The sequence below is a fragment of the Zosterops lateralis genome (assembly GCF_965231275.1).
Source record: "Zosterops lateralis genome assembly, chromosome: 4".
NCBI classification, from domain to species: domain Eukaryota; kingdom Metazoa; phylum Chordata; class Aves; order Passeriformes; family Zosteropidae; genus Zosterops; species Zosterops lateralis.
Genome location: NC_139765.1, coordinates 60,492,999 through 60,519,604, shown reverse-complemented (window position 1 = coordinate 60,519,604; position 26,606 = coordinate 60,492,999). Strand labels below are relative to the sequence as shown.

At 41.8% G+C, this 26,606-nt stretch overlaps 1 protein-coding gene across 1 annotated transcript in view; it reads left to right on the top strand.

The window, feature by feature from the left end:
- CDHR3 (cadherin related family member 3) overlaps positions 1 to 25,833 on the top strand; it is a gene marked incomplete at both ends in the record, with an annotated part of 34,096 nt that extends 8,263 nt beyond the window's left edge. The window contains 16 exons of the mRNA XM_083860096.1: positions 1,783 to 1,868; positions 2,844 to 2,938; positions 3,041 to 3,145; positions 6,687 to 6,835; positions 8,229 to 8,415; positions 8,719 to 8,887; positions 10,034 to 10,175; positions 10,279 to 10,377; positions 10,979 to 11,205; positions 12,873 to 13,057; positions 15,295 to 15,526; positions 18,098 to 18,279; positions 20,200 to 20,213; positions 21,784 to 21,815; positions 22,799 to 22,847; positions 25,580 to 25,833. Of these exons, the coding sequence (XP_083716222.1) occupies positions 1,783 to 1,868; positions 2,844 to 2,938; positions 3,041 to 3,145; positions 6,687 to 6,835; positions 8,229 to 8,415; positions 8,719 to 8,887; positions 10,034 to 10,175; positions 10,279 to 10,377; positions 10,979 to 11,205; positions 12,873 to 13,057; positions 15,295 to 15,526; positions 18,098 to 18,279; positions 20,200 to 20,213; positions 21,784 to 21,815; positions 22,799 to 22,847; positions 25,580 to 25,833 (2,207 nt within the window). The remainder of the gene's footprint in view (positions 1 to 1,782; positions 1,869 to 2,843; positions 2,939 to 3,040; positions 3,146 to 6,686; positions 6,836 to 8,228; positions 8,416 to 8,718; positions 8,888 to 10,033; positions 10,176 to 10,278; positions 10,378 to 10,978; positions 11,206 to 12,872; positions 13,058 to 15,294; positions 15,527 to 18,097; positions 18,280 to 20,199; positions 20,214 to 21,783; positions 21,816 to 22,798; positions 22,848 to 25,579) is intronic.
- Positions 25,834 to 26,606: the final 773 nt, after the last annotated feature.

The following is a 26,606-nucleotide window of genomic DNA, read 5'->3' as shown; positions in this document are numbered from 1 at the left end:
AATGAGGCTGGAGAACCTGGACTGCAGCTGTGGCCAGTACAGGCTTTGCATGTTGTGCTGTACCTGATGTGAGTGACACTGTCATCAATAGAAGGGACGGGGAATAACTGTCTTACTCTCTAAGAGATCTCATCTTACTTATATATCAATGAAGAAGACCTGCAAAAATTGTACCAGAACGGTTCAGTTCATTCTATAAAGTACTGAGAGCCTGTTTGAAGACTTGCTGTCCTAACAGCACTGTATGGCCAAGCATACTTCAATGTCCAGTTTAAAAAAAACTGAAAATACTAAACTGTGATCCCTTTGTGGCAGATATTCAGAGCTGGCTGCTAACCCCCACCCCAGGTCTGGACTGACCACACTGGAACAGTGAAGCCAGGCTGCAGCCTTACTTTTGCCTGCTGCGCAGGGATGGGTGCAGAGCAGCCTGCTCACATTCAGCCCTCCTCACTGATGCCTCCTGAACACATTGACATCCCTGATTCCATACAATACTTAGTTGTAAAGCAAATTAGCATCCCCCAGGGAAGAGGTTGTGTCATCTTCTTGGTATAGCTGGTGTCTTGCATATCATGGGTGCCACTGGAATCTAATAATAATTAAATCTGACACTTCGAGGGATCGACACAGCATGAAACACACTACGTGGGAGCTTGTTACAAATAAAGGCATCAGCTTAACTCTCAGCTAGAGCTGCCATAAATTGGTGAGCACAGATGTCTGATCTGTCTAACTGCGTGGCTTTAGTTAACAGTACCAGCCACAATTAGACACTAATTGCACATTTGCTGTTTATGAAAAAGCATCTCCCTCTCATTAAACTTTGTATTCATATTGTTGTCCTCAGGGAACAACTCATTACGCTGCTCTGGAATTCCCACTGCTCTGGTGAGGAGCAGCAGTCAGTAGGGGTCACAGTGGAAATTAATAGTCCAGAAAGAGCAGATCCAGAAGACACTAAAGGGCATAAAGTAAATAATGTGATCTAAAGATCTGTTGTCCTGTTAATTGCTCTGCCCAAGGAGAGATAATCCTGTTGCCAGTGGCTGAGTATGTGACAGCCCAGCTGTGAGAATCCCTGGCATGGAAAGAAACATACCTTGCACTTGAATTATCAGCCTTAGTAAAGCGAACATTTAAGTCAGTGCTGACTATCCACTACTTATCTGCTTCACAGTGTAATGGAAAAGTAGAAATGAAGAGGAAATGCTCTGAGCTCTCCTGGCAGGGCACAGGGTGTGGACAGGAAGGGGATGGTGATAAGGACTTAGCACAGGACTGTGTTCTTCCCATCTGCATAGTAAAAAGATGTGAAGATGTAGCCCAAATGTAAAATTTACTCCATAACCTGTGAACAGTTCAAGACAGGCCATAAGGAAAGATCAGTCTTTCCCCTGAAAGGACAATTCATATTGCAGTGGTGGTTGCCTGTTTACAGATATGTAATTGGTTTCTTTTTATCTTTTGAGTATTTGTGATCTTTGTGATGATTTCGGAATTATACTTGTGAAGTGAGAAGATGCAGCAGGCAGTAATACGTCCCGACAGTTCCAGTGCATCAGTCTCTTTGCTGCTGTGTCCTTTACTTTTACTCAGATAACACTGAGTACACTTATATCCAGTATTTGTGATCTTTATGATGATTTCGGAATTATATTTGTGAAGTGAGAAGATGCAGCAGGCAGTAATACATCCTGACAGCTCCAGTGCATCAGTCTCTTTGCTGCTGTGTCCTTTACTTTTACTCAGATAACACTGAGTACACTTATATCCATGCAGCTGTGACAATCTATGTGTTGGAAAGGACGCCTCCAGGACGCATTTACCAAGTTTATGCAGATGATCCTGAAAATGCAAAACTCAAAGTAAGTTGTATTAAACAAAAAACTCCAGAGATTATACAATCTGCTGTGTCTGAAATGCTAATTGCCATCATCTTTCAACATCCTTCCTTCCTTATCAGAAACACATGAAAATGTTTAATCTGGAAAAAAAGAAGCATTCTCAATACTAAACTAAGAAAAAACAGCCTTAATGTTTGGACAAAAGTATATTTTAAGTTCTCAACCTTCCAAAATTAGGCAGAATTTGACATAGTTAATCAGAGAGAGAGTAGAAACTTAAAAATTTTAAAAAGGCTTACAAAATGTTTCTTGTAGATGAGAGTGACTAAAAGTAAATAAAATTTTTAGCCTTCTGTATCACAATGTAAATTCTTTTAAAGGAGACAGCAAGGAAATCACTTACAAGGCAAATTAATATCAGGTTTTTGACAATCCCAGGACAAACTGTGATCTTAAATTATGAAAACATGTTGGCTGAAACGCAAATATTCTTGATATTCAAAAAAACTTGTGGAAAATGATAAATTGGTAGCTGGGGAAAAGTAACTGCACTCAGCTAAGAATTATGCTGTATCTTTGCTTTATTTAGTTTGGCTTTATAAAATGCAGTGCATTCAAGAACTGAACCCGAAGATGCTACTTTGATGTTTAGTGTTATTCAAGAAAGCAATTAACTTGGAGTCTGTCCTCAGTCTTTGCCCAGTCAAGCTGAGCTGGTGAGGAGGGAAGCAGAGCTGTGGGGGTTTTAACTCTGCTTTGTGTTCCAAAGCAATGGCAGTGAGCTCTGTGTGCCTTCTAACCCCTGGCACATCTGAGGCATAAGAAGCTGCAAATAAAGACATGCTGTTACATCTTCTGGCAGATCTGCTCAGTGGCTTTTGCAGGTTATTTGCATGGTGCATGACTCTCTTTAACATTCCCTGTTTCACAAGGCAAAGAATGAATGGAGGTATGTCCAAATATAAAAAGACTAATTTCTTGTTCTCTTCGTTTCAGTATTCACTGCTCCCTGCAACAGTGCCATTCTCAATCACGGAAAGTGGAGACATTTCTTCCACAAAAGAATTTGATTATGAGAAAGATCCACATAGGTGAGAATGTATTTTATTCCCATGGCTTATTAGCTTATGGTATTCAGATAAATGTTTTCTGACACAGAGAATGATTCCTGTTCTGTTTTTCTTATTTAACAGTTACTTTTTAAATATAACAGTGACAGATCCAGATGGACTCAACTCAACTAAAACAGTGAATATAAATATAATTAACATCAATGATGAAAGGCCATACTTTACCACGTGAGTAAAAAGTTTCCATTCTACTTAAAATGTAGATGTCTTCTCAGGTTTACTGCTTTGGCACCAGTTGGAGGGTGTAACATAAGGGCAAATAACTATGACAACAAAATACTACTGGACAAAGTCTTTTAATTTTGCTGTGATTCCTATTCTTATACTGGAAAATTTTCATATTGTCCCTCATTTATTCTTATTTGTATTCATAATAGTTTAAAAAGTTTTCCAGGCTCTGCCTTCACACTAAGACCAGCCAAACAAGCTTGTTTTACTTGTTAGCATTTACAGAGGTTAAAGCAATGCAAAGATCTGTGGACAAGTTCAGACAAGGAGCCTTATTTCACCCAGTGTGAATACAATCATGTAGAGTTTGCTCCTTATGCAGGTGTGCATTTCACCATAATTGTGTTATTCATGCAGAAATGTCTAGACATAAAAAGATCTCCCTTTTGATCAGTCTTCCCCTTTCCAGACACACTTGTAAACAATCCCGGTAATCCTTGAAACATTGTTGTCTCTTACTGTGTCATAAGCAGGAAATTGTGTCATAATGCACAAGTCAGAAATAGCTTTTGAAGGCTAATGGAGTCAGGATATATTGAAAATTTGGAAAAATGAGAACAAATATGCATGTGCTACAAGCAAGCTGGTTTGCTGCGCAGAGCACAATGGATGGTTGTTTCTGAAGCAGGAGCTTGACAATTATTACAGTTGGTCTGACTCTGTTGATTTATCTTTGTCACTTCCATGAGACAGTGATGTGATTCAAGACATTGTCATTGTGTCTCCTGATTGTGAGACTCTACAAGGCCCCTGCTGAGAATATTTATGATGGCTCCTCTCCTGCCATCTCTGCAAAAGCAAAGACAGGATAGCACCTGGGGCCATGCCAGGAGGTTCCAGCCACTTGTTGGGAACAATCTTCTGGGTGTTGTCTCGACCCAGAGCAATGCATGGCTCCTGGGCTGAGGCTAACAATCTGGACCTTGATGGATAAAGGGGTGAAGAATCTGAAGAAACAAAATAATTAATTGTTAGAAATAGGCATGAATTGTTGTTGATGTTGTTTTTGCTACCTACTTAATGCTTGAACCTCACATCTGCAATAAACAAGAATGTTAATTGCTCATTCCATGTTACTGCACTTCTGCAAGCAGGAGTGCAGTAACACTCTTCTTCCCAGTGCCAATGACTGCACATTGTGTTCTAGACTGATTATTGCCTCCTAATGTTGCCATTTGTGTGTTTATCCTTGTGTCTGGAATGCTGAAAGAACTTTTTAAATATTTATCTTCTTGTTTGAATTACTGAAAGCTGCAGTGACTTGAGAATCTGTAACACCTAAGTTCTAAGACTCCTATGGCACAAATACAGTCTGGTATTTGTTTGAGTCTTCTCCCTTTTAGATTGACACTACAGATCAAAAAGAGCAACTCAGCTTGAAAGAATTTTCGATTGAATTGCGCTTCATGGTCTATCCTTCATATGCGCATGTATGGCCTGTCCCCTGCTACAATGTGAGCTGCATGCTGGGGCTAAGTACTTCCTGATAATTAGTTAATGCTGGGTAAGAGCCGAGGAAACTTGAGGAGTTAGCAAACCTCCTTTATTTTACCCCAATCATAGCTGTCAAGAACAGAGTTTCAAAGGGTCTTTTTAATTGTTCCCATAGTATATGCAAGCACATCTGGTTTTGGTGTTCACAACACTACATTGGCATTCAGCCTTTTGAAATTGTTAAAATCAATGGAAAACTTGTGGAATCAGGAAAACAAAGGAGAAGACAAGAAAACAAACATATGCTTCCTTTGCAATTACATTGCAGTGACTAAAAGGTCTGCTTGAACCATCCTGTAAAAAGCCACTGGCAGGTGGCAGACAGATGGACAGCAGGACACCTCCCAGACATAGCTGTGTGGGAAGTGGCCCCAACTCCTCCCCAGCTGTACCGGTGCTATGGGGGTGTGCTCAATAGAGTCTCCCTTCTTCCCAAAATATCTAGTGGAGATGGGATAATGACCAGGTTGCAGAGGGGTTGGTAGGGCTGTGAGGGTGGAGCTATGGTGAATTTGCTGTTCCTGGAGAGGTTGGAGGTGGGGTGCCAGTGGGCCAAAGAAGTTTCTTACTTTGGACCAAAACCATTTAGAGCTGTGAGAGTGAGTGGGATCTGTTTCTTTCTGCATGACCCTGGAAGCAACAGGAGTGCAAGGAAGGAAGGGATTCAATGCTGAGATAGAAACTTCATAAATAACTGACAAACAGATTTTATAAAATTACTTTTATATGTTTTCTTCTGGCTGTAAGTTAGGTGTTTTTACTGGGAAAACTCTATGTGATTTCTCTCCTGTATTCTTGCCTCTTTTCACATGAACTGATAGGACAGTTGAAGATAGTGTGTCTTCATAACAATCTTAAAATTGCAAGTGGAGATCTTGAGGTGTGGGACTTTCTGTTCTGTATCTACAATTCTCTGCTCCAGTTGCTAAGTGCCCCATGATGTGTGTCTTCAGAGAACAACAAAGGACTTATGTTTTCCTGTACTGGGAACTACAGACCAGTCAATTACCTAAGTGGTGGCATAAAATGTTTTAAAAGTGCAAAAAGTATTTAGTCTTGAAACACACTTCTAATGCTTTTTTGAACTCCTGAGGACCTTCAACTCCCTTTGAGTTCTAGAATCAGGAGGTGCATGTGTGTTCATATGTGTTTGAGTAATATAAATCAGTCTTCTGAAATTCCTTGAACCATTTTTGTGTCCTAGGCCATGCCTATTTTTGCATGTGGTTCAAGTACTGAAATTTTCCACCTGAGTGCCCACGAGAACATCAAACTACAACCACTGTAAGCAATCCTTCACGATTTCCTGCCTGGCTGTATCTGACCTATAAAACTCAATTCATGGGAAATTTGAGGTCACTGGCATGCCAAACAACAGGAGCAGAGAACCATTTTCCCAATGTAAAATGCATCAGATAGACAGAAGCTTCTGGGAGTTCGAGGCATGTTCGTCAATTAGGCACCCAGAGGAGTTCTCCTTCCTGCCTTTGCCTACTGCAGCAACAATTCAGTTTTTCTGTAATACTTTTGCCCCCTAGAAGGCTCCAGCATTCATTCTAAAAGATGATTAACTACATTACTTATTGTAATTTTTGTTTTTCTCTTGCAAAATGAAGGAATTAAAGCAAATGGCTTTATGAGCTGGTGGCTCTGTAGGGAGAGGGATGGCATGATTTAATCACCCCCTACCTCTTCAACTTCCATGGTTCTGTGGAAGTCAAATTGCTTTTGGAACTGTGGAAAAGTTGCAGAGGAAGAACACTTACTTGTGTGGCTGTGTCATGCTTTATGAGCACATGCCAGTTCAGCTCCTTCTACATATCCAGCTGGCAGAACCAATGACTGGGATATTCATCCAGACATGCAAATAGCCATCTCTGAGACCAGCATGTCCATGGCTCTGCTGCTACAGTTGGCTTCTCAGCTAAGTCTGTAAACAGCTGTCCTTACAAACAAGATGCATGCTTTGCTGAATTTTATCTTGTAGAAAACAAAGAATCTACAGGATTCCAGAGGAGCAAAGCCCAGGCACCATTGTTGCCAATATAACAGCTAAAGATCCTGATGATGAAGATTCTCCCAGCAGACTTTTCTACAGCATCCAGTCATCTAACAGACATTTTTCCATAAACCCAGGTCAGACAAACAAAAATGGGACTTTAATGAAACATTAAAAAAAAAAAAAAGAAAAAAAAGAAAAAAAAGACTGTCTCCTTTGGAGAAATTATTTTTGCCTTCGTTTTAAATAGACTTACTTTATTTTGTGGCTCCCTATAGCAATAAGGAATACTTAGTCCCTTATTAGGGTCAAATTCTTTGGTCAGTTGACCAAGACTTGGTAAGATACCTTGAAGAAAGACCAAATGTGACTTCCTGACAAATATTGACTTGTGGATGAAGGGTGATGGTTGCTTGGGTGGAAGTAAGATTGCTGACTTATTTTTAATCTTTGAGGAGTGCAGTTGCCCTGCTGGGGCTCTTGAAACAGCTGCAGGTAGTTAGACTGTAATGTCCTCCCTCCTGTCTGAAATCCTCCCTAGCACTGAGATGCACAGTAAATCTACACCTCAAGTTCATTGCTCTGTTCACGACCTTCCTCAGGCAAGACCATCCAAAAGAGTCCTCTGTCTTACAGTGATCATATCTTCTTCATGCTCTCTGGGGTCTGTACATTTGTTCCACAGGGGTTTTTCTTCCAGGGCTGGCATTCAATGACAGCTTTGCTTCTTGTCTGCTATTGCTTTAGAACTGTTTATCACAGTTGTAAGAAGTGCCACACAACACAGTGCTGTGGGGAGTCAGGATGATCCTTAAAGCTTTAGATTCCCTACGCCCTTTGGCCTTTTATTGCCACCTTCCTCCTCAATTACACTCCAAAATGCAGAAGATCTATGCTCTGTTCTTTTAACTCCTTTGTGCTCTCTGGGAATAGTACTTGTACTGTGCCATAAAATTCTTCTGGTTTTGATAGAGGCTAACAGAAGTGAAAAAACAGTATTAAGAGAGTGCCTGACTAGAGCACTTGGCACAGTCTGTCCCAGCACTGTTGATGTGTGAGTAGATTTGGAGGTGCTGAAGGATGCTTGAATGATAACAGTGGAAAGTGAAGCTGTCTTACTAGCTAGGGAGCAAGGACAGCACAGGCATTAGCAGCTCGTTGTCCTTGATGCTCTGTGAATGCACTCAACTCTGGCTTGCTTGAGAGTAAGGGAAACCCAAATGCTTTACAAATCCTCTGCTGGGGCCTCCTAAGGCATATTTTTCAGCAATGGTATCTAGCCATTCATATTACCCAGAATGTTCAGAGCCATTTTGTATCACTTAAAAAAACCCACCCCCCCCCCCCAAAAAAAAAAACAAAAAAAAAACCCCACAAAAAAACACCTAAACCAGCTATGATTTACACAGAACGGGAGAATTTTTATTCTGCTACCAGTCTGTTGATCTGCCCTGCCCTCTTGCACATACATCATGACCATTTGTTATTCCCCCCATGGTGAATGTCTGACTTTTGTCTGCTCTCTGACAGCAACTGGAGTGTTGCAGGTGACAGGGAGAATTGACCGGGATGCGCTTCCACTGCGGCTCCATCCTAACATCTCACTGACACTCTGGGTGGAGGATGGCCTCAGTAATGGCCATGACACGCATGAGATCACTATCATTATTGATGATGTCAATGACAACTCACCAGAATGCAATCCCTCTGACTTCTGGTATGGAATCTCTTCCTTGCCTTGGTGCTGCCTTGCTGCCCCAGACCAGTGTGCAGAATAGGGCACATCCCCAGACCTACCGCAGGAGGCTCAAGTGGATGTTTATCATTCACCTGCTCATTGTACAGGGCTGTTGTCCATCAGAACACATGGGTCAGATTCTAGGTTGCTTCCTCCATTGTTGCATATTTAGATCTAGGATGTCACTTAAAAAATAAATCAGTGTTTTGGCCTGTGATATATGAAGAGTTCAAAAGGAGAAATATAAGTTGCTTTGACAGGAAATGTGTTTGTTTTTAACAGGAAAGAAGTAAATGAAAATACAACTCCTGGGATATTTCATGTTGATCTTAGAAATTACTGCAAAGACATTGATGTTGATCCATCAAACAATCAATTTCGTTTCACTGGATTATCTGGTTTTGGAAGTAATAACTTTGCCCTGGAGTCCACTGTGTCTGGAAGACTTGTGGTCAGTCATTTGTGGCTTTATGTTAGATTACCCCATTAGAGAAGTCAGTTTATGAAATATTATAAGGGATTTTTAAAATTCATTGTACAAGAAAAAATTACTGTAATACATTTCACTGTAGGTATTATGTGGAGAATGACTGTTTTGACTGCTTGTGAACTATATACCCCTAGATAGGATGCTTTCTAAGGATTCTACAAAATTTAGTGAACAGAGGCTGTTTTCTTCAGTTTTAAATAAATGTGCTGGATATGGCTGAAAAAATATTCTTTTTTAGGGAGTGTGAAGCACCAACTTTGATATGGATAAACAGAGAAATTTGATGCCATTTCATACCCATTTACTCATGACAGACTGTGGAAGATCCTTGCTATAAGCATGAAGAATTTAAATGCTTGAGAAATCTCATGCTCAGTAACTCAGTAACTGGTCAGAATCGCAAAAACATTTTGAGTGGCAAATTTTCGCATAAAAAGCCTCCTCATTGCTGCACAGGATATGATTGCTGTCAAGCCTTTGATCTCTATGTATGTACAATGTAACAGACTATACCAAGTAACCTGCTCCTCCAGGAATCTCCCAGAGACGGCCAGCAGTGGATGCCTGTGTGTTAGTCCTGCTGCCCCAAAGTTTATGAGGCTTCCATGGCAAGATAGAGAGCTCAGAAGATTAGGATTTAAATCTGTGCAAGCCACCATTTAGTAACAACTTGGTTCCTGGAGAAACACTTGTGGCTGGACCTGATACCTTTTTTTCTAATGTCTGCAGGCATGAGCTCAAATAATAGCTCAAGCTGTTACTGTTAGCCATCCCAGACCCTTGTGAAGCCAAGAAGGGCTGCATAAATAGCCAGCTCATTACACAAGCTTTGAATTTACTAGGTAAAAGGCCAAGACCTTATCACCCAAATGATTAAACTTTCTGCTCTTAAGGGGAAGAAATTTTGTTGGCAGAAGTGTGAGCATGTAGAAAAACCCTGGAATTCAATCCTGGAATTGACTATTAGCCTGTGTTGTTCCTGTAGAACTATTGTATATACCCAAGGAGCAAATCACATTTACAGAATGTTGAAAAGGTAATTGTCATTGTGTGTACTGTGACTTCATGTATGGAGGTATAAATACGATTGTGTTCCTTTCTATATAGATGAATGGAACTATTGATTTAGAAAACTCAGCTAATCCAAGAATTGAAGTTTACTCTTTGACTGTCAGGGTGCAAGATACTGCCCATCCTAACTACTCAAGCAAGTATCCCTTTTACATTTCTTTTGATAGTTTTCTGTGCTGTAACAGCATGAAGAGAGGAATACCATATGTATTTTGAATATATGCATGAGAAAATTTCACAGTCATACTTAACTATGATTTAATCTTCTGTTATATTTCCAGATATCATCTACATTTACATCAGGATAAAGCCAGTGAATGAATTTTCTCCAGATTTCCGTAATTTATCTTATGTATTTAGTGTTTCAGAAATTACTAAAGGTACAGTAAGTAGCACCTAAATGATAGAAATAATGTTGTCATGTTGTTAAGTGCCTTTTTGCTCCAAATGAATTTTCATATATGTAAATGAGGCAAATGGCTCAAAGTTCCAGTTCAACTAGGGTCTCACCATACAACCACCTACTACCCTTAAATAGACTAAACTGGCAAAACTTTCAGTTGTACAGATGGAAGCTGAGACACAGACAAATTCAGCAATTGCACAAAAAATATGGGGCAGTGCCAGGAACTGAACTCAGATGCCTTGTTTTAGACTGTCTTTCTGCTCTTGCTAAATTAGCCTTTTGGAGGGACTGTAGTAGTGCACAGGAAACTTTACAGACTGACACAGATGAGTGAGGACTCCCTTGGCCCAGCCATGAAGCACTTCTGCTGAGTTTCTCTACATGCCCTTGTGTTTTGGTATTTACTGCTGGCAGTCCATGCACAGGGGAGGCATAGCGCACCATAAGGGAACAGTGCTTATCACACCATTGCTTTAATCTTCTTGGGTGAAAAACTCTAAACCAAATCTTTTCAGTTTCATCTGTACCTTCTGTTACTTTAAATGTTAACGAAACAGGGATTTTCTGTCTCTCAGTTGGATCTAGCATTGGAAGAGTGCATGCCATAGACGAGGACTGGCCACCCAATGTCATCACTTACTCCATTGTAGCTGGAGCTGGCAACAGGGATTACACAAATATCTTCTGGATCAGCCCAACGAAAGGAGATGTGAGGATTTTAGCTAGATTAGACTACGAAACAACTCAGAAACATATTTTCACAGTACAGGCCTCAGACCAAGAGAAGTCTACAACAGCATCGGTGAGAAAATCCACTCTACTACTTCACCTTTAGCTACACCTTTCTCTCTTCTTCTTAGCAAGAACAGTAGGCATAGGGCAAAGCACTTTCTTCTGAAAAAGGGAAGTGCAAACCTGCCCAGCCATATATTACTCAGACAAAAGAGGTGTTGTTCACTCAGTGTTGGTTATTTCTCACAAAAAGGAAAAAATAGTATTTTAGTATTTTTAACTGTGGTATTTGCTTATCAGACTTTTTTTCTTTATTTTACCTGGACAGTGAAATTGTTTTCTGTGCCCTAGACAATTTAAGTTATTTTTTATGGCTACAGAGGTACTAGAAAATACAAAAAGGACGGGGTCTTGAGGCCAGGTAACACAATCTAATTGTAGCCGTGTTTGGTGGCAAATTCTTTTTGCAATCTGTGTAGTGTCCCTTGGCCCTCAAACATACTTTTGATTTCGTTTGTCATTCTTTTCCCTGAAAAGCACCCAAAGTAATGTGAGAATTGTGTTGCAGTGTATCAGTGTTGTGTTTTCATGGAGTGGTACAGAGGGGATGTGGATGGGAGGAGGGCTTGGGTGGCCTCTTGGGTTAGTGTCAGAGGGCCAGCCCAGTAGCTGTGTCCACTTGGCCTTCTGGAGTTGTGCCTTGACAATGATCTACTTTTTTTCCCTGGTGGTGCTATCTGGCAGGAGCCAAGACCATGTCAGGTACCAAGTTAACCTTTAGCAGCAGGGTTGGGCTTAGGTTTTCTGCCCAGACCTATTTTATTCAGAAGAAAAAGTATAGATGCTGTATCCAAAAAGGTATTTTATAGTAACTTCTTTCAAAGAATCCCAGCGTCCTTCACAAACAGGCTCCTTTTGATTTCTTTTCACACTTTCTCCCTCATGATGGCTTTACATTTGATATTTACACATCTCTTGGGGGTGACAGGTTCTAGGCTTGCTTTTCATTCCAGCCAAGCACCACCCATAGAGTTGCTATCCAGGAAGTATTTAATCTCTTTATCATCTATAATGTTTCAAGGTGATGATTAATGACAATTTAGCATCATAAGCTTTTAACAGTGTCAAGCTTATCTGTTCCCTGACTAACAGACATTAGAAGAAAGAACTTTGGGAGAGGTAAACTTTTTCTTTTAGCCATCTAATCCCAGATGACATCAAACACATCTGGTGCTACTCAGGGTGCTCCTACCCATGCAGGAGGCTATTACCAGCATTTCTCTCTCACTGGTAACAGTCTATAGACACACTTCCTTCCATGGATCATACTCTAAATGGTTATTAAATATGCTAAGAAGCCTAACTAATGATTGTGAAGGAAATTGAGAGTTTTGGAAGGGAGTTTAATGATTATGTGGTACTATTGTTATTTCTGATTTTAACTATAACACAGTTCATTTTGTTCAAACAGATATATCAGCTTAAAAATCCTTCACTTTTGAAAGATGGCTCAGGTTATGGAACCTGTTCCCAGAAGAATGCTGATCAGAAGAAGAATTGAAGGACAAATGATCACAGATATTTTCTAGCAGGAGCTAGGTTGGAAGGGGACTTCAGTGCTCTTCAACAGTTGTTGACCAAAAGAATAAAGTGGGCAAAACCAAACAGTTTCTGAAATTAACAAAATGTCTCAGCACATTGAAGCAGCTTCAGTTTGCCATTGCTCTTTTCTTCCAGGTAACTGTGAATGTTTTGGAAGTAAATGATGAAGAACCAGTTTGTTCACCCAATTTCTTCTCACTCCAAATCCCAGTCGATTTAGCCGTTGGGACCAATATTAATGGCTTCAGGATTGAATGTCAAGATCGTGATTCTGATCCCCGGTCTTTCCGTTACTTCATTAATGAAGGTACAATGTCACAGTGAGTGAGCTGGGAACAGTGAAAAAGATAGTGAGTGCTGATAGTTCACTTACATTTATAAACAAAAATCTAACAGAGTTTGCGTGCTACTTTTCATGGTGAGCTTGCTGTGATCCCGAATTCGGTGCATCATTATATTGATCCTCTCTCCATAAGCTGGCTACTGGTGCTACTGATGTTAGCAGCTAGAACCACTCCCTTGCAAGGCTGGATTGCCTGCCATATTAATTAATAGGCTATTAATTTATTAATTAATAGGCTATTAATTACACAATTGACAAGAACTTCAGAAGAATGAACTGGAACGGTGTGCAGTGTCAAATTTCCCTTCCAATTACAGCTGAGTAAATTTTGAGAAATGATGGAAAGTTCTCTATCTTTGTGTATCTCATCATCACAGAGATGCTGGTGCACTGTTCAAAACAACTGTTTGAACCTCTGTGTTGTAGGTCCATGCTGTATGCAATAAACCCTCATTTTAAAAATCCTTGTAATCCTTGTGATCAGCTGCATCCACTTGGAGAACTGCAGTGGTATGGGATGACACTCAGCTTAACAAAAATGGAAACACACTCTCTTGGGGCTGTTGCTTCGCGTATCTGTCTCTCAGGCCAGCCCAGCGTTCGGCTGGACCACCCTGCTAGCTCTGATACGCCTCAACAGGACCTTTGCGTGGGTCTTTGGCTCTGCAGTACCTTTACCTTGGCTGTCATGGCCGTGGTTCAAAAGAGGGGATGCTCTCGAGGCTCAGGGAGAAAGGTTTTATTCAGGGATCACAGGGGCAGTCCCTGGTCCCAGGCCTGTGCCTCAGGAGAGTGACCCAGGGCCTGGTCAGCAGGGAGTTTTTGTTCACCAGAAATCTCAGGGGTGGGCACAAGTTACAAACCAATGAAACAAAGCAAGGTGGCTAATGCCAAATGCAATACACAACATCAACAAATCAGGTAAATTGGGGTGGGGTCTCTGGGGGATCCACCAACCACTGTCCGACACCTCTCCGAAGGTTTCGGACCTGGGAGATTGATGGACAGGAGGGGGAAGAAGATACATTGGGATGAGGGAAAAGACAATGGGATGACCCAACTCCAGGCAGAGGCTTAGGTTGTCTTGGAAACTCTTATCAACTTCTGATAAGAACATTCCAGGACAGGGGCTCTTATCTAGCTAGGGTTAAAGTCCAAACCACACTAAACTTATAACTAAAAACCTATAAAACAATTCCAACATCCCCGCATGGGGCAATTCCTTCTTTTGTTGCTGAGGTGACTGCTGTGAAGGAGGGAGCAGATTGTCCAGGTGCCAGCAAAAAGCTGTGAAATCAAAAGAGAGAATCTCTGTCCTACTGCAGCCCTTGATGCCATAGAAGGAGCTCTGCAGACATGGTATTGACACATGAATCTACACAGTGGCCATGTTAGTAAATCAGTATCTGACCACAGTCCCAGTCCTGGTGGTACAGACCTGGGCTGTGTTGTGCATTGGCCTCTGAGCTATAGAGCAGCTCATGGCCCTTTTTGTACTGTAAAACAGGCATGGCCTTCAAGGACACGTCAACTCTTGATCTCTGTGCGGCCACAAGAGCAAAACCAAAGTAGATTTGGTGCCTTTTTGAAGCTCTGATTTTCTGTATATGTGGTCTGTCCAGATCCTAACAGCTGGGGCTGGTGTGCCTGCAACCCAGGCCATGAGCAGCTCTCCAGCTACAATGGACAGAAAGCAAGGGCTGGGGAACCAGCATTTCTCCTCCCTTCCCCATGGTGCTGAAAAAGCACTGGAGGCAATGAATGCCACTAAGTCATTAACTTTCTTCAAAGGCCACTGCCTCTGGGTAGATGGAGAAGCTGTGGAGAGGGGCTGGAGCAACACTCCAGAGACACCCCAGTAGTGAAATGAGCCCCATCACAGTGCAGGATCATCACCCCAGCTGGATGTTGTTGGTTGCTCCCCAGGTTGTAAGCTCAGATCATTCAGGTGAGCTCTTGTGTACCCTATGGCTCTGAAGTGTTTCCACAGCCTCCTCTCTGCTATGTCCCCACAGAGGGTCTTATTCTGGATTGTAATGCTTTTATGACTGTATTGTTTTAAATTATTTTATATGGTACAAGGAAGATCAAGGTGCCTTTCTTGTCATTGACATTTCACCACAACTCACTACTTGTTACACGTATTTACTTTAATGTGGGATTAATGTAATTTTTTTGCATTTTGGTGTTGCCTTTTGCAGGCAATGAGAACAGTCATTTCATCTTTTCACCAAGTGCTGGCTCCAACACATCTTATCTGATTCTTGCATCAAGGTTTGACTATGAGAGTGGACTTGATACAAACTGGATTTACAGTCTGCGTGTCCACGTAACAGATGACAATTTAGTATCTTCCAGGGACAAAACTACACGCTTAATTAAAACTGGAACAGTGACTTTAAGCATCAGAGTAATCCCAAACCCAACTACTGTCACAACCACTACGGTAAGTTCACTTAAAATGTATGTCCAGTTCTGCATTTCTTTTCTGGAGTAATCTCCACAGGAGTAAAGAAAAGACGGATGTATGCAAAAGGAAAGCAAAAAGCTAGAGTGCATCTAGTTATGGGAGGTTCTGAGCCCTGTGCTCTTATGATGAAGCCAGAGGTGGTCAATGTGCTCAGTGTCATGAAGGATTAGCCCCAGGTACAGAGTCATAACATGTGTTTTGTATTTCAATTTCTAAAACAAAAAGAGCAGGAAGCCAAAGAACTGGGCACACTGCCATTACCATACAACTGGAAAGTTAAAGATTTTGGCAGCTTTATTAATAAGGAAAGAGCAGGGATTAACCTTTGCCTGGAACCTTAAAATTACCTCATGCATTTTTCATTACTTCTTTTTTTTATTCATAACTATTCACTCCCCCAGCTGCCTTGCAGTTTTGTGTGCTGCTTTATCATTGGATCACACTAATCTGTGGCTGTCAAAGTTGAAACAGACAACAACAACAACAACGACAACAACAAGAAATCCTCATCACTTAAAAGGGTCTCTTTTGCAGACCTGAGGTCACTGTCGAGTAAAACTCGGAGCAGCATGGCAGGAGCTGAAGCACAGCCTCAGTGTGTCACTGAGGTTTCAGCAGGTTTCAGACAGCAAATCCAGAGGAGTGGGATGGGTCTTTCCTGAGCTCCATGCCCATGCAGTGGTCCATAGTTGAGCTGAGGAAGCCTGCACAGTTTTTGGCAGCCTAGGTGGGATCTAACATTGCACAGCCTGTGGAGCTGTGGGCTTGTGTCCCAACAATACTCTTCATCTCTCTGTACAGCCATCCCAGTTGAGCTCTGCCTTACCAGTTTAATTTTGAACCTGATTTCCATCAGGCTGGTGCAGGATGTGCAGAGACCTTGCTTTTGTCTTGCCTGTAGATGTGACACAGCCTGAGGGTATGGACCACTCTGTCCCTGTCCTTGTACCAGTCACCACTTCATGCCTTGCTGCACCATCTTCCATCATCCACAGTCCATCCATTCCCTGCCTGCCTGCAGATGGCATTACCCTTTTCTTTCTTGCATGCAGGAATGAAAATACAAGCATCCAAGTGAAGCAGTAAAAGAGGCCTTTGCTGTAAAATGGTCTAGATCTTCTAGAGGCTTCTGGCAACTGAGCCAGAACCAAAGGATCCTGCAAACAGCACATAAAAGTCTGGTTGCTTTGCTATGAAAATGCTTAGATCCAAATTTTCAGACTGATTAATAACCCTGTTCTTATCTAATGCTTTTTTGAGAAGGAATAAATGATTTTTTTCACTGCCTTCTACTCTCCCAACTTGATGTGGAAATGAAAAGTTAAGCTGAATAAACTTATTCTGTATTTCTTTCCCATGCTTTACCACAAATACAGTCTCAACCACATACCACAGCATTAAATCTGTCTCCCCAGAGATATCACCCTTCCACTTTCAGGCTATTTTCCAGAAGAACACTTCCATTACAGCAAGTTCTCCCATCACTACTCTTTACATGTGTTCAGTGCAGCAACTTGATGAGTCAGAAACTGAAAAGCTGGTAGTGTAGAAAAGAAGCCCCATCACAAAAAAGTCACTTGTGACTTCAGTCCAGGTGAGGATAAAATAGTGGTGGTGATATTGAGATTATTTTAGCATTTCTATCTTTGTTTGATAAAACTAAATAGGTTATTTTAAAATTATTCTTAAACTGGAAAGAAATAGATACCCTGCTCAGTTTTATACTCAATGTGATTACAAATGTCTTACAGAAAATTAAATAAAAACTTCAGTAGATGATCAAAACTAATAGTACCACACTAGGTAATGAACTAGGTAGAGTAAATGAGTAATTTCTGAAATGTGTGAGGATAGTTTCATGATGGGACCTTAATGAATGAGCTGCTAGGACCAAGTGATGTGCCAGCTCAGAGATGTGTCTCCTGACACCCAGGAAGATGTGGGAGATTGCAACTGCTCAGGAAGTGTGGTTTTTCCTTCTGGAACAAGTCACTGGATAAAAAAGAAAGAGTTCTATTTCTTTTTATACAATAACCGAGTTCCTTAGGGTTCAGCTCCTCTTACAAAGCAAGGCTGAATGATCACTGCAGTGAAGATGACCTACTTCCAGTTTTGCCTTAGGTAACAAGAAAACATTATCTCAGTAATGGCAGTATTCCCTGAACTTGCCTGCCCTCCAACAGTGTGCTTACAGCCTCTCAGGCAACCTGAGGCTTTTAAACTCCACCATGACATGCTTGTTTTAATATAAGATATTGAAACATGATCTGGAACCTCCCTTTTTCCTTCTGGGTGGGCTCCATTTCACCTGCCTTTGGTTTCCCCAGGAGCTTAGTGGTCCATCCCAGCCATCTGAGCTGTCTTGGCAGCCAGCAGGTGAGCACATGGGATGAATCACTGCCTCCCTCCATCTCCCTGCGCCCATCACCTGCAGAGCCCCGGGGCAAGCTTGGGCCGGCTGCCTCTGTGCAGAAGTTCAGCCAGATGAGAGGCGGTGTTGGTGTCAGTACTCAGCCTTGAGGAACTATTCCTGTTCTGTTTTCAAAGCCTGCCTTCACTCTTGTGACGAGAAGGGAAAACCTCTACTCTCCGTCGGCGTGGTACGTGCCGTTCGTCATCACCGCCGGCGCTTTGCTGCTCCTGGGGCTGCTGGGCCACCTGGGGCTGCTGCTGCTGGCCCGGCTCCGCGCCCGCGGGCCCCCGGCACGGAGAGCGCCCCGCGCCGCTCTGTGAGTCATCCCCTGTAGTGCTGAGGAATTGAGTTTTTTAATTCTTTGTATAATTTTTGTTATTAAGGTTTTGTAAGGTTTCATTCCTAACCCCCCACATCCCGCGCTCCTCTTGGTTACAGTCGTTAAGTCACATAATAGGCCCAGGCTAGCCCATTGTAGGCCTATTATATCTTATCTCAGGTACACCCAAGCATCTTGATGGCTCTGGCCAGGCCAGGTGGCTCTGCCGAGGCCTCAGGTAACATCCCACCCCCTTCAAACCCTAAATGGTAATGTCACATCCCCTCCTTTGGGTCCCTCCCCTTCATTTGTATTCAGTTCCACCCCTGTTCATAAGAGCAAGACAGACCGAAAATCGCTCTCTCTGGTCTCTCACTTTTGGACACACACTCAAGCCTTGACCACCTGGGCTTCTGCCCTGAATAAACACTTTTTTGCCACTGATTGTAAGTTGCTCTGTCTCTGAAATAAGCACACTTCTGCCCGGGGTCTGGACCTGCCTAAAACTTCACGATATCACGGCAGAGCCCAGAGCAAGCCAGAGGGCTCTCTGGGAATGGTGATAGCCCCCCAAACCCACACCGGGATGTCCTGGCAATGAGAGAGGTGGCTCAGGCTTTTCAGCCTGGTGACACTGATGTTTTAAATCTTTCACAGCGGTATGAGCTGTACTGTAGTAAATGCTAATAGCAGGTATGGCCATACTGGGTGTTAATGATATGAACTCAAGGAAATGTGTCCATGGCTTTTTTTTTTTTTTTTCATGGGTTTAGGAACATTAACATTAGCAGAAAGTAGAAATGGAATTAGCAGTTACAACCTCTAAAGGCAGCTATGCTCATGAAACTCAGTCAGAGCCTGTGCCAGACTGTGCTGACCACAAATATTTTGGTTTGTATTTGACTCCCACTCCAAGAAAGCTCCCATCTAGGTAGTTACTGGGTGCATTTTCCCCCCTCTCAGCTACAGATCCCAGTGTCCTTTGCAAATACTGGTGCTCATGCCAAATTCATTGTTCTGGCAAAACTTCTGCAGATTTCCTGGAATTTTCCCAAGCCAGTTACAAGGCTCTGGCCCATAAAACTTACCTCTGAGTGTTCATGCTTGGCAAAAGGCATGGAAGCACCTGGGATCAGCTCTGAGTCACAGTGGGAAGTGCAGAGATCCCTGCTGGCTGCCTTCTCAGTGGGCTGGAGCCAGACTGCCTCTAAATTGACTTGGTACTTCACAAAACAAAGATAAGCAGTCTTTTAAGTGGCTGGGATTAAAAAAAAAAAAAAAAATAAAAAAAAAATCTACAAGTATTCTCAGGATTTGGACATCAATTTAGAGGTTACATTAACTGTAAAGAACTACTATATGACTGTGACAATAGTTCAAATCATGTGAGCAAGACATTAACAACTTGTGACAAAAATGACAAATGAAACTAAGATACTGCTATTAGTCATTAATTGGGCAAATGATTTATTGGGAGCCAGGGACTCCCATTAAAAAACAGTTTTTATGTTTTCAAAATCATTTATAACTATTCTAATATTTTAAAAGGTATTCTCTGAGCACATCAGATCCCAAAAATTTACCTTCCTCCAAGTATGGAACAAAATGACAATAGCTGAAATATATTTGTCCGGATTATATAAATCCATTATGCTACCATCAATAAGACTTTATTATTTTAAGAGCATTCCTTTTTGAAGAAGTGTTAGAGCAATGCTCAGGACTATTTTCCTGATTAATTAAATGATGCAGGCTTTCTGTGAAAGCAAAATCAGAAACCAAATAAATCAAGCAAATCTCAGAACTCAAGGAAACACATCCTTCAAGACAAGTAAAAGAGAATAAAAATAATGATTTTTTATGTAAGGAAAACCATGACATTTGTTAACTACACTCTTAATTTTCTTTTCATTACAGGAAAAATGCTCCAGGTGTGTACCTATTTTCTGTATTTTAATGCTTCAAAAAAAGACCTTGTTTATGATTCCATGTAAAAGCTGTAAATTAATTTCTAGATATAAATTGACACAGCAGAAGGGTACTGAGATTAGATAATCCCGGCCAATTATGGGGGGGGGCTGACAAAGTGATTTCATGGCTCTTTTAGTCTTCAAATCTATTAACTGTTAGGCAAACCCCAAATTCAGAGTTGTCTGGTATTCTGGCATGGATGCTAAAGGACTACTGTATTTTCCACACACAATTTATATACTATCTTTAGTATTTAAATTGTTTAAATACTATCTTCAGATTGAAAAATAATCCCAGCCATCTATAGCACCTTCAAGAATCCTCTCCACTCTAGTTCCCTGTTCTCTGATCACTTCATTTGCTCCCTTGACACCATTACTTAACATATGTAAAGATTTATTTTGAAGTGTTTGTGCTTTTAAAGGGGTTTGTATAACTTAGCAGGGAGACAAATCACACATGGAAAAGCATGTTGTTTTAAGCAGTCTTGTTCTTTTTAGTCCCATTAGATATCTGCTAGAAAGGACTGCTCATATGGGCTCAGTAGGACCCTGCTTTTGTAATTCCCCTTTCCTCAGTCAGTATCTCCCAACTGGAAAAAACCACAGGACTAACAAACCCCACAAAATTAGCTGTTCTCTTGGTTGCCTGGTTTGAGACATTTCAGTGTTGGCTGGTTTCCAAAAAGTGAATGCTTTTTGCTTACTGAAAAACTGGTTCCCAAATGCTGGGCAGCAAAGGCCAGACAGAACAGGTTTCCCATCAGTGTTCAGGTGAGATCCACCTGCAGCATCTCAGAGTTTTGCACACCTGGTTGCAAAGCACATTTGTGGCCACACACAGTTCTCCAAAGAAAGGCCATTAAACAAATTGGCAAGGAGTGAGAAAGAAGAAATCATAGCAATTAGTTCGGTATCATCCACAAATTCGTGCTGTCGAGATGCCCATGGCACTGCTGCTGTATTTGTTTGCATGTGGGATGAGTTAATAGTGTGGTAAATTCACACACAACCAAACTGTTCTTCAATCTGAATTTTACTTGACTGAAAATGCAGCTCTTCTATGTTTTGTCTCCAAGCTGATAGTTGACACAAGTTTTGCAACCACAAACATTCATGTAATTCGTGTAATAATCTGGATTTCTAGTTCAGGTATTCCCAATGGTGAATTTCTATTTTTTTTCATATTATTTGGAAAGGGAAGTTTGTTTAATAACCATTGCTATTCATTCATTACTGACTTTTCAAGGCTAGTCTTTTGATTAGTCACTGGCAACTGTAGATTTTCACTCAACATTTGAGAAAAAATAAGACTCATTTAAGATGTCTCAGCATTTCAGTAGAAGGAGTGTCTACTTCTTTGAGGAAATCTTGACTTTAGTGTCTACAGTCACTATCAGAAAATGTCAAAATTATTAATTAATTATTAACAACAAAATTATTAATAATTAACATTTAAATTATTAACAATTATTAACATTAAAATAATTAACAATGAAATTATTAACAATGTGCATTTTCCTTTCTGTAGAAAAGAAGAAGGCTAAGAAAGAAGTGGTCGTGGTAAGTACTGCTGGCCTCAAGAGAAACCTCAGTTTTGCCAGGCCCATCATGCAATACGATCATAGGACCCTTTCTGTGAATGGTGTCTGTTTTCCAAAGAGAATATAAAAATGATAGGCAAAGAAAAAAGGATTGCCCTCAAGTGCAAAACATTTCATTGTCCTAACTGGCCTCTGTGTTTGGAAGCAACACAGGGTGTGAGGAGTGCTCAGCTCCACTGGGGCCCCTTTGCTTCCAAGTGCAAAATGCTGTACTTGGGAGGGCAGGCTGTGCCCATAACAGTGACAGGGACACTTGCTGCAGAGGTGGGATGACAAGTGCCCCAGTGCATCTGCTGAGACACCCCTGACCTGTGGAGCCAACTCTGACCCACCTGAGGGCAACCAGTAAGGTATGCCAGCATACCCAGGCTGTAAAGAATTTGGCCTTGACAAGCTGTTTGCAGCAAAATGTCATAGATGTTTCCACTGTTGGAGATGTTTCTTTGCTCCTGGATCCTGGGGCTCCTTCCTTTCCACTGACATAATTGAATAAATAGACATAATGCTCTCAGGCACATGGTGTGGTTCCTGGAGTGGTCCTTTGCAGGAGCTGGACTTCAATGACCCTTATGAGTCCCTTCCAACTCAGGATATTCTGTGAATCTATGCAAGGCACTTTGATTAGTGAACTCCCTCTTCCCAGATTTTTCAGAGGGTATTTCCAAGCCTACTCTGGGTGGAGGAGACCCTCTTGTGGTTACACACATGGAGGCATTTAGCATGTCAGAACTTATTAATTCTCCTTTGAATATCTAGTGATGAAACCCTACACCACAAATGGCTCTTGTTGCCAGTTTAGATTAAGCCCAGCCTAAAGGAATGCAATATACAGGTCACACAAATCCACCTCCATCCATGTAGGTCACCATTTCCAAGTCACTGCTCCTCCTTCTGACTTAACTAATTCACAGGTTTCATTTCACATTTTGTGTTTCTTCACAGACAATGACAAAGATAAACACTGTCTTTGATGGAGAAGCCAGAGACCCAGGTAATAAAAAGCAATTAACCAATAACATGAATATTAGGCTGGAACCAAACTGGATTAGTTGATTAAATATGGTTTAACATTGGCTTTTCATATTTCCAGTTTGCTATTTCCAAGGGGAATGGGAGCTATATCTCAAATAGTGAAAATCAAGACAGTGCCTCAGTAACATTTGTAATGGTAGAATATACTCACTGCCCTTGAAAGCACACATGTGATGGTCAGACTGTTCACTACTCCTCTGCTAAACTGGAATGTATGGATGCGGTATAGGAAGGTGGGAGAGGAGAGGGAATGTGTTGCAACTCTCCTGCTCTGGTGCTGTTGTAGCTACATGGTCTCACCCATCTCATGTCTGGGAAATGGCCAGGGGATTAATGTCACTGAAGAAGTGCTGCCTTCATCTCCTAAACTTCTCCCTGGATAAGTGGGTGGGTGAGTTACTGGGCCCTGCACAAAACTCCACCCTTACAGTAACAATGTGTTGCTTCTGTTTATGCAAGGCTCAGGCATCACTTGTTGGGGAGAAAAGGGAAGGCCATCAGCTGGCAACAGCTACTGTCACCGGGCTCCAGCTGTGCAAACTCTGAGCATATCTGATTAACCAGCTGACAAAAGCAAAAATAAGGCAAAGGCTACAAACCTCAGGAGGAGCTGCAGAGCTCATCCAGCTCCCCAGGTGACAGCCACTGCTCTGCAGCAGGGCTCATTACAGGAAAAATATTTTTGTTTTACTGAGGATTGATCTGGCTTACCTCATTCCCCTGAAACACAGCCCCTGTCTGAGCCCCTTACTTTGATACTTGGACCAGAATTAGGGTGGCCCAGCCCTGTGCCTAATGCCTGAGGGCCCCAGTATGGAGATGAGGGGCTGGTAAAATGTGACAATCAGAAAAAATAGTTTTTTAGCAAATAGATCTGAAAATAGGTCTGAAACAATAGGTATAGAAGAGGAGGAGAGCCAGGAGAAGGCAGGCTTGTTTCAAGGCTTGGATTCATCTGGCCAATTTCCACCCAGGTGCCTGTAACTTGTATTTCTTATTAGCTGGCTCCGAGCTGTTGGATGCCTTGAGCTAATGGGAAACACCAGGCATGGAGACTTCAGTACTATTTGGGCAAACAAGTGGGACCCTACTGTGCAAATAAGCCCATCCACAAGGCTGCTCAAGGCTGGTTTGATCCAGGTCTAAGCTCACCTGCTATTTATAAAGAGATCTGGAGGAATGGGCTCCAAACTCCCTGCTTTTTCCTCCCTGTGCAACTGCATTTGTGATATATTAAACATGAATAGTCTCTAGGCTGCTGCAAGAGCTGCTTTCCAGTGTTCTTGCAGGGCAGCTGGGGCTCTCTTTCTGAAAAAACCTGACCATACTGGACTTAAAGCTATTTGAGCTCATCCAAACAGTCATCCTGGGCCATAGCATTTGTGTCATACCTGACATAAACATTAAGCTCTAACACAGCTCTGGGGACAGCAGGGAAATATGTGTTCCCCACTTCTCCCTTCTCCACAGCTCATCACAAACCCTAGAGGATCAAAGGTTGCTGGTTTGGAAATGAGATTTAATAATTCCTGGGTCATTATCTTTTGAATATGATTAAGAGGGATCATCAGAAACTGTTTCCTGATCTGTTTCCTGGTTTAATATGCCCACCTTGTAAGGAGTCAGAAAAAATAACATAAAGAGATGTAGTTTCATCTTGAGTTGCTCTAATTGTATTAATGTGTCACAAACCATTAATTCTGATACAAACTGCAACATTTAGTAACATGTAACCACTGTTTCTTTCCACGCCTTAATAGCCTTCCGTTTGTCTCCCATTGCTAATGTTTAATTACAGAAACTGCCATTATAGCTCCTGATTCTCTGTTTAGCAACATACACTGAGTGAGACTGTGAGGTGATCACTGGACACATGGCAATTTTTTGACTTATCTCTAGGTAGCAATGAACTGAAGGAGATGATATTTGCTTTTAATGTACAAGTAGAAATTAACCATAAAACCTGAATAGAGACAGAATTTTTTCTGACAAGGGAAGGTAGCCACATGTGCTAAATGACACATACTTAACAATATTTTATATATATGAGAGAATCATGTACTTAAACACACAGTACTTCCCTCTATTAATGGCAAAGTGGATGGCAAGCCTGGAAGAAAGCATTTTGTGCAAATGGAGAAGGAACACATGCAGCCAAGACTCACTGGATCTCCAAATCCTGGTCAGTCCAGATGAGCTGACATGGCCTGGAGGATGTATGTAGCATGTTGTGCTCCTAAGCAGGTTTTGCTGCCTCTGGTAGGCAACTCTACATGACAAAATAGGCATATGCAATGGTCTTGCTCAGTATGGCTAAAGACAGAAGTTTTGTCCTTACAACCGTGGATGTGTTTGTTACACTGCCATGTTAATGGTAGTTAGAACTTGGATAGCGTTATAGGGTGATAAGAAAGTTATTTCTTTTGGAATGGAAATGTTTTAAATGTCCCTGTTCCCCTAACTGCAAAGACAATTCTTATAGTGGCAGAACAGCCAACATCTCCTCTGAGCAGCCACTGTGACACCCAGGGCCCCACAGAAATGAGGCTTTACCTCTCAGGGCTACCCCCCGCTCAGCTGAATTCCAAGTGCTTCACATTTCTCATTTCAATCTCACTGCTGAGAACTGTCATGTATTAATCTGCTAAAGCAAGGATGATTTTTAATCTGTTGTCTTTTTGTTTTTGCAAGTTACTGGCAGAATGTATGAGTTCAATACACGGTCGGGGGCCCGGAGGTGGAAGCAGAGCAATGAGCCCCTTCAGCCAATGCTGGGTGTGCAGGTAATGTCCAATGCCACAGAAAACAGTGGCCAAGGGGTGGATAGAGCAGAGGCATCAAGCAAAAGAGAGCCTTCAGAGAAGAAGAAAGAGCTGTCTGCAGCAACAAAACCAGCTGCCAAGCCTCAGCAGGGCGATCAGAAACACCAGGCCCAGATGGGCTGAGAAAGAGTCTGCAAAAGAAGAAAGAAGAGTCTGAGGATGTGGGGTTATTCTCATCTGACCTCTTCTCCCAAAATGAACTCTGGTTTTAAGCCAGAGTGCACAACACTCCAAGGTGCCTCCCAGCTAACTCCTGATCTGAACAGCCAAAGAATCAGATGTGATTTTTCTCTCTCTCCCTGCTGTAAAATGAAAGGTGGCCATAAGGTGTGTAAACCAGACCCAAAGGCAGAATGAATATGGATGTACCTTGGGCAGGTGCATGTAAGAGGAGGAGACAAAAAGAGGAAACAAAACAGAGTCATGGACAGAAGCCTTCAGTGCCCACTGCATCCTACAGGCACTGGCAGTTTCCCTCTGGAAAGTCTGTGCCTCCAGCAGACATGGCACATCCTCTGACTGCCTTTGGGAATGGCAGCATACACAGATGTGCTTTCTCAACAGTGAATGGGGTCTCCTGTCCCTGCTGAGCAACCAAATGAGTGAAAAGCACATCAGGGTAGAATTGTTTGCTAGTAAAAGCTAAAAGTATTTTCTTTTCATTCAGGATTTTATTTCACCCTTCCTTGCCCTCCCATCTTGCTGTAGAAAAGACCATGGCTTGAAAGCAGGTCTGGAGGAGAGAAAACCCACAGCTTCTTGTAGTATCTCAGGCTGTCAACACTTTCAGCTTATTTATCTTTTGTAACACTAAGAGCATTCAATATCTTCACCTTTGATATTTTCTCTGGCACATTTAATGCTTTATAGAATCAAGTGGAATATACTCAAAAGAA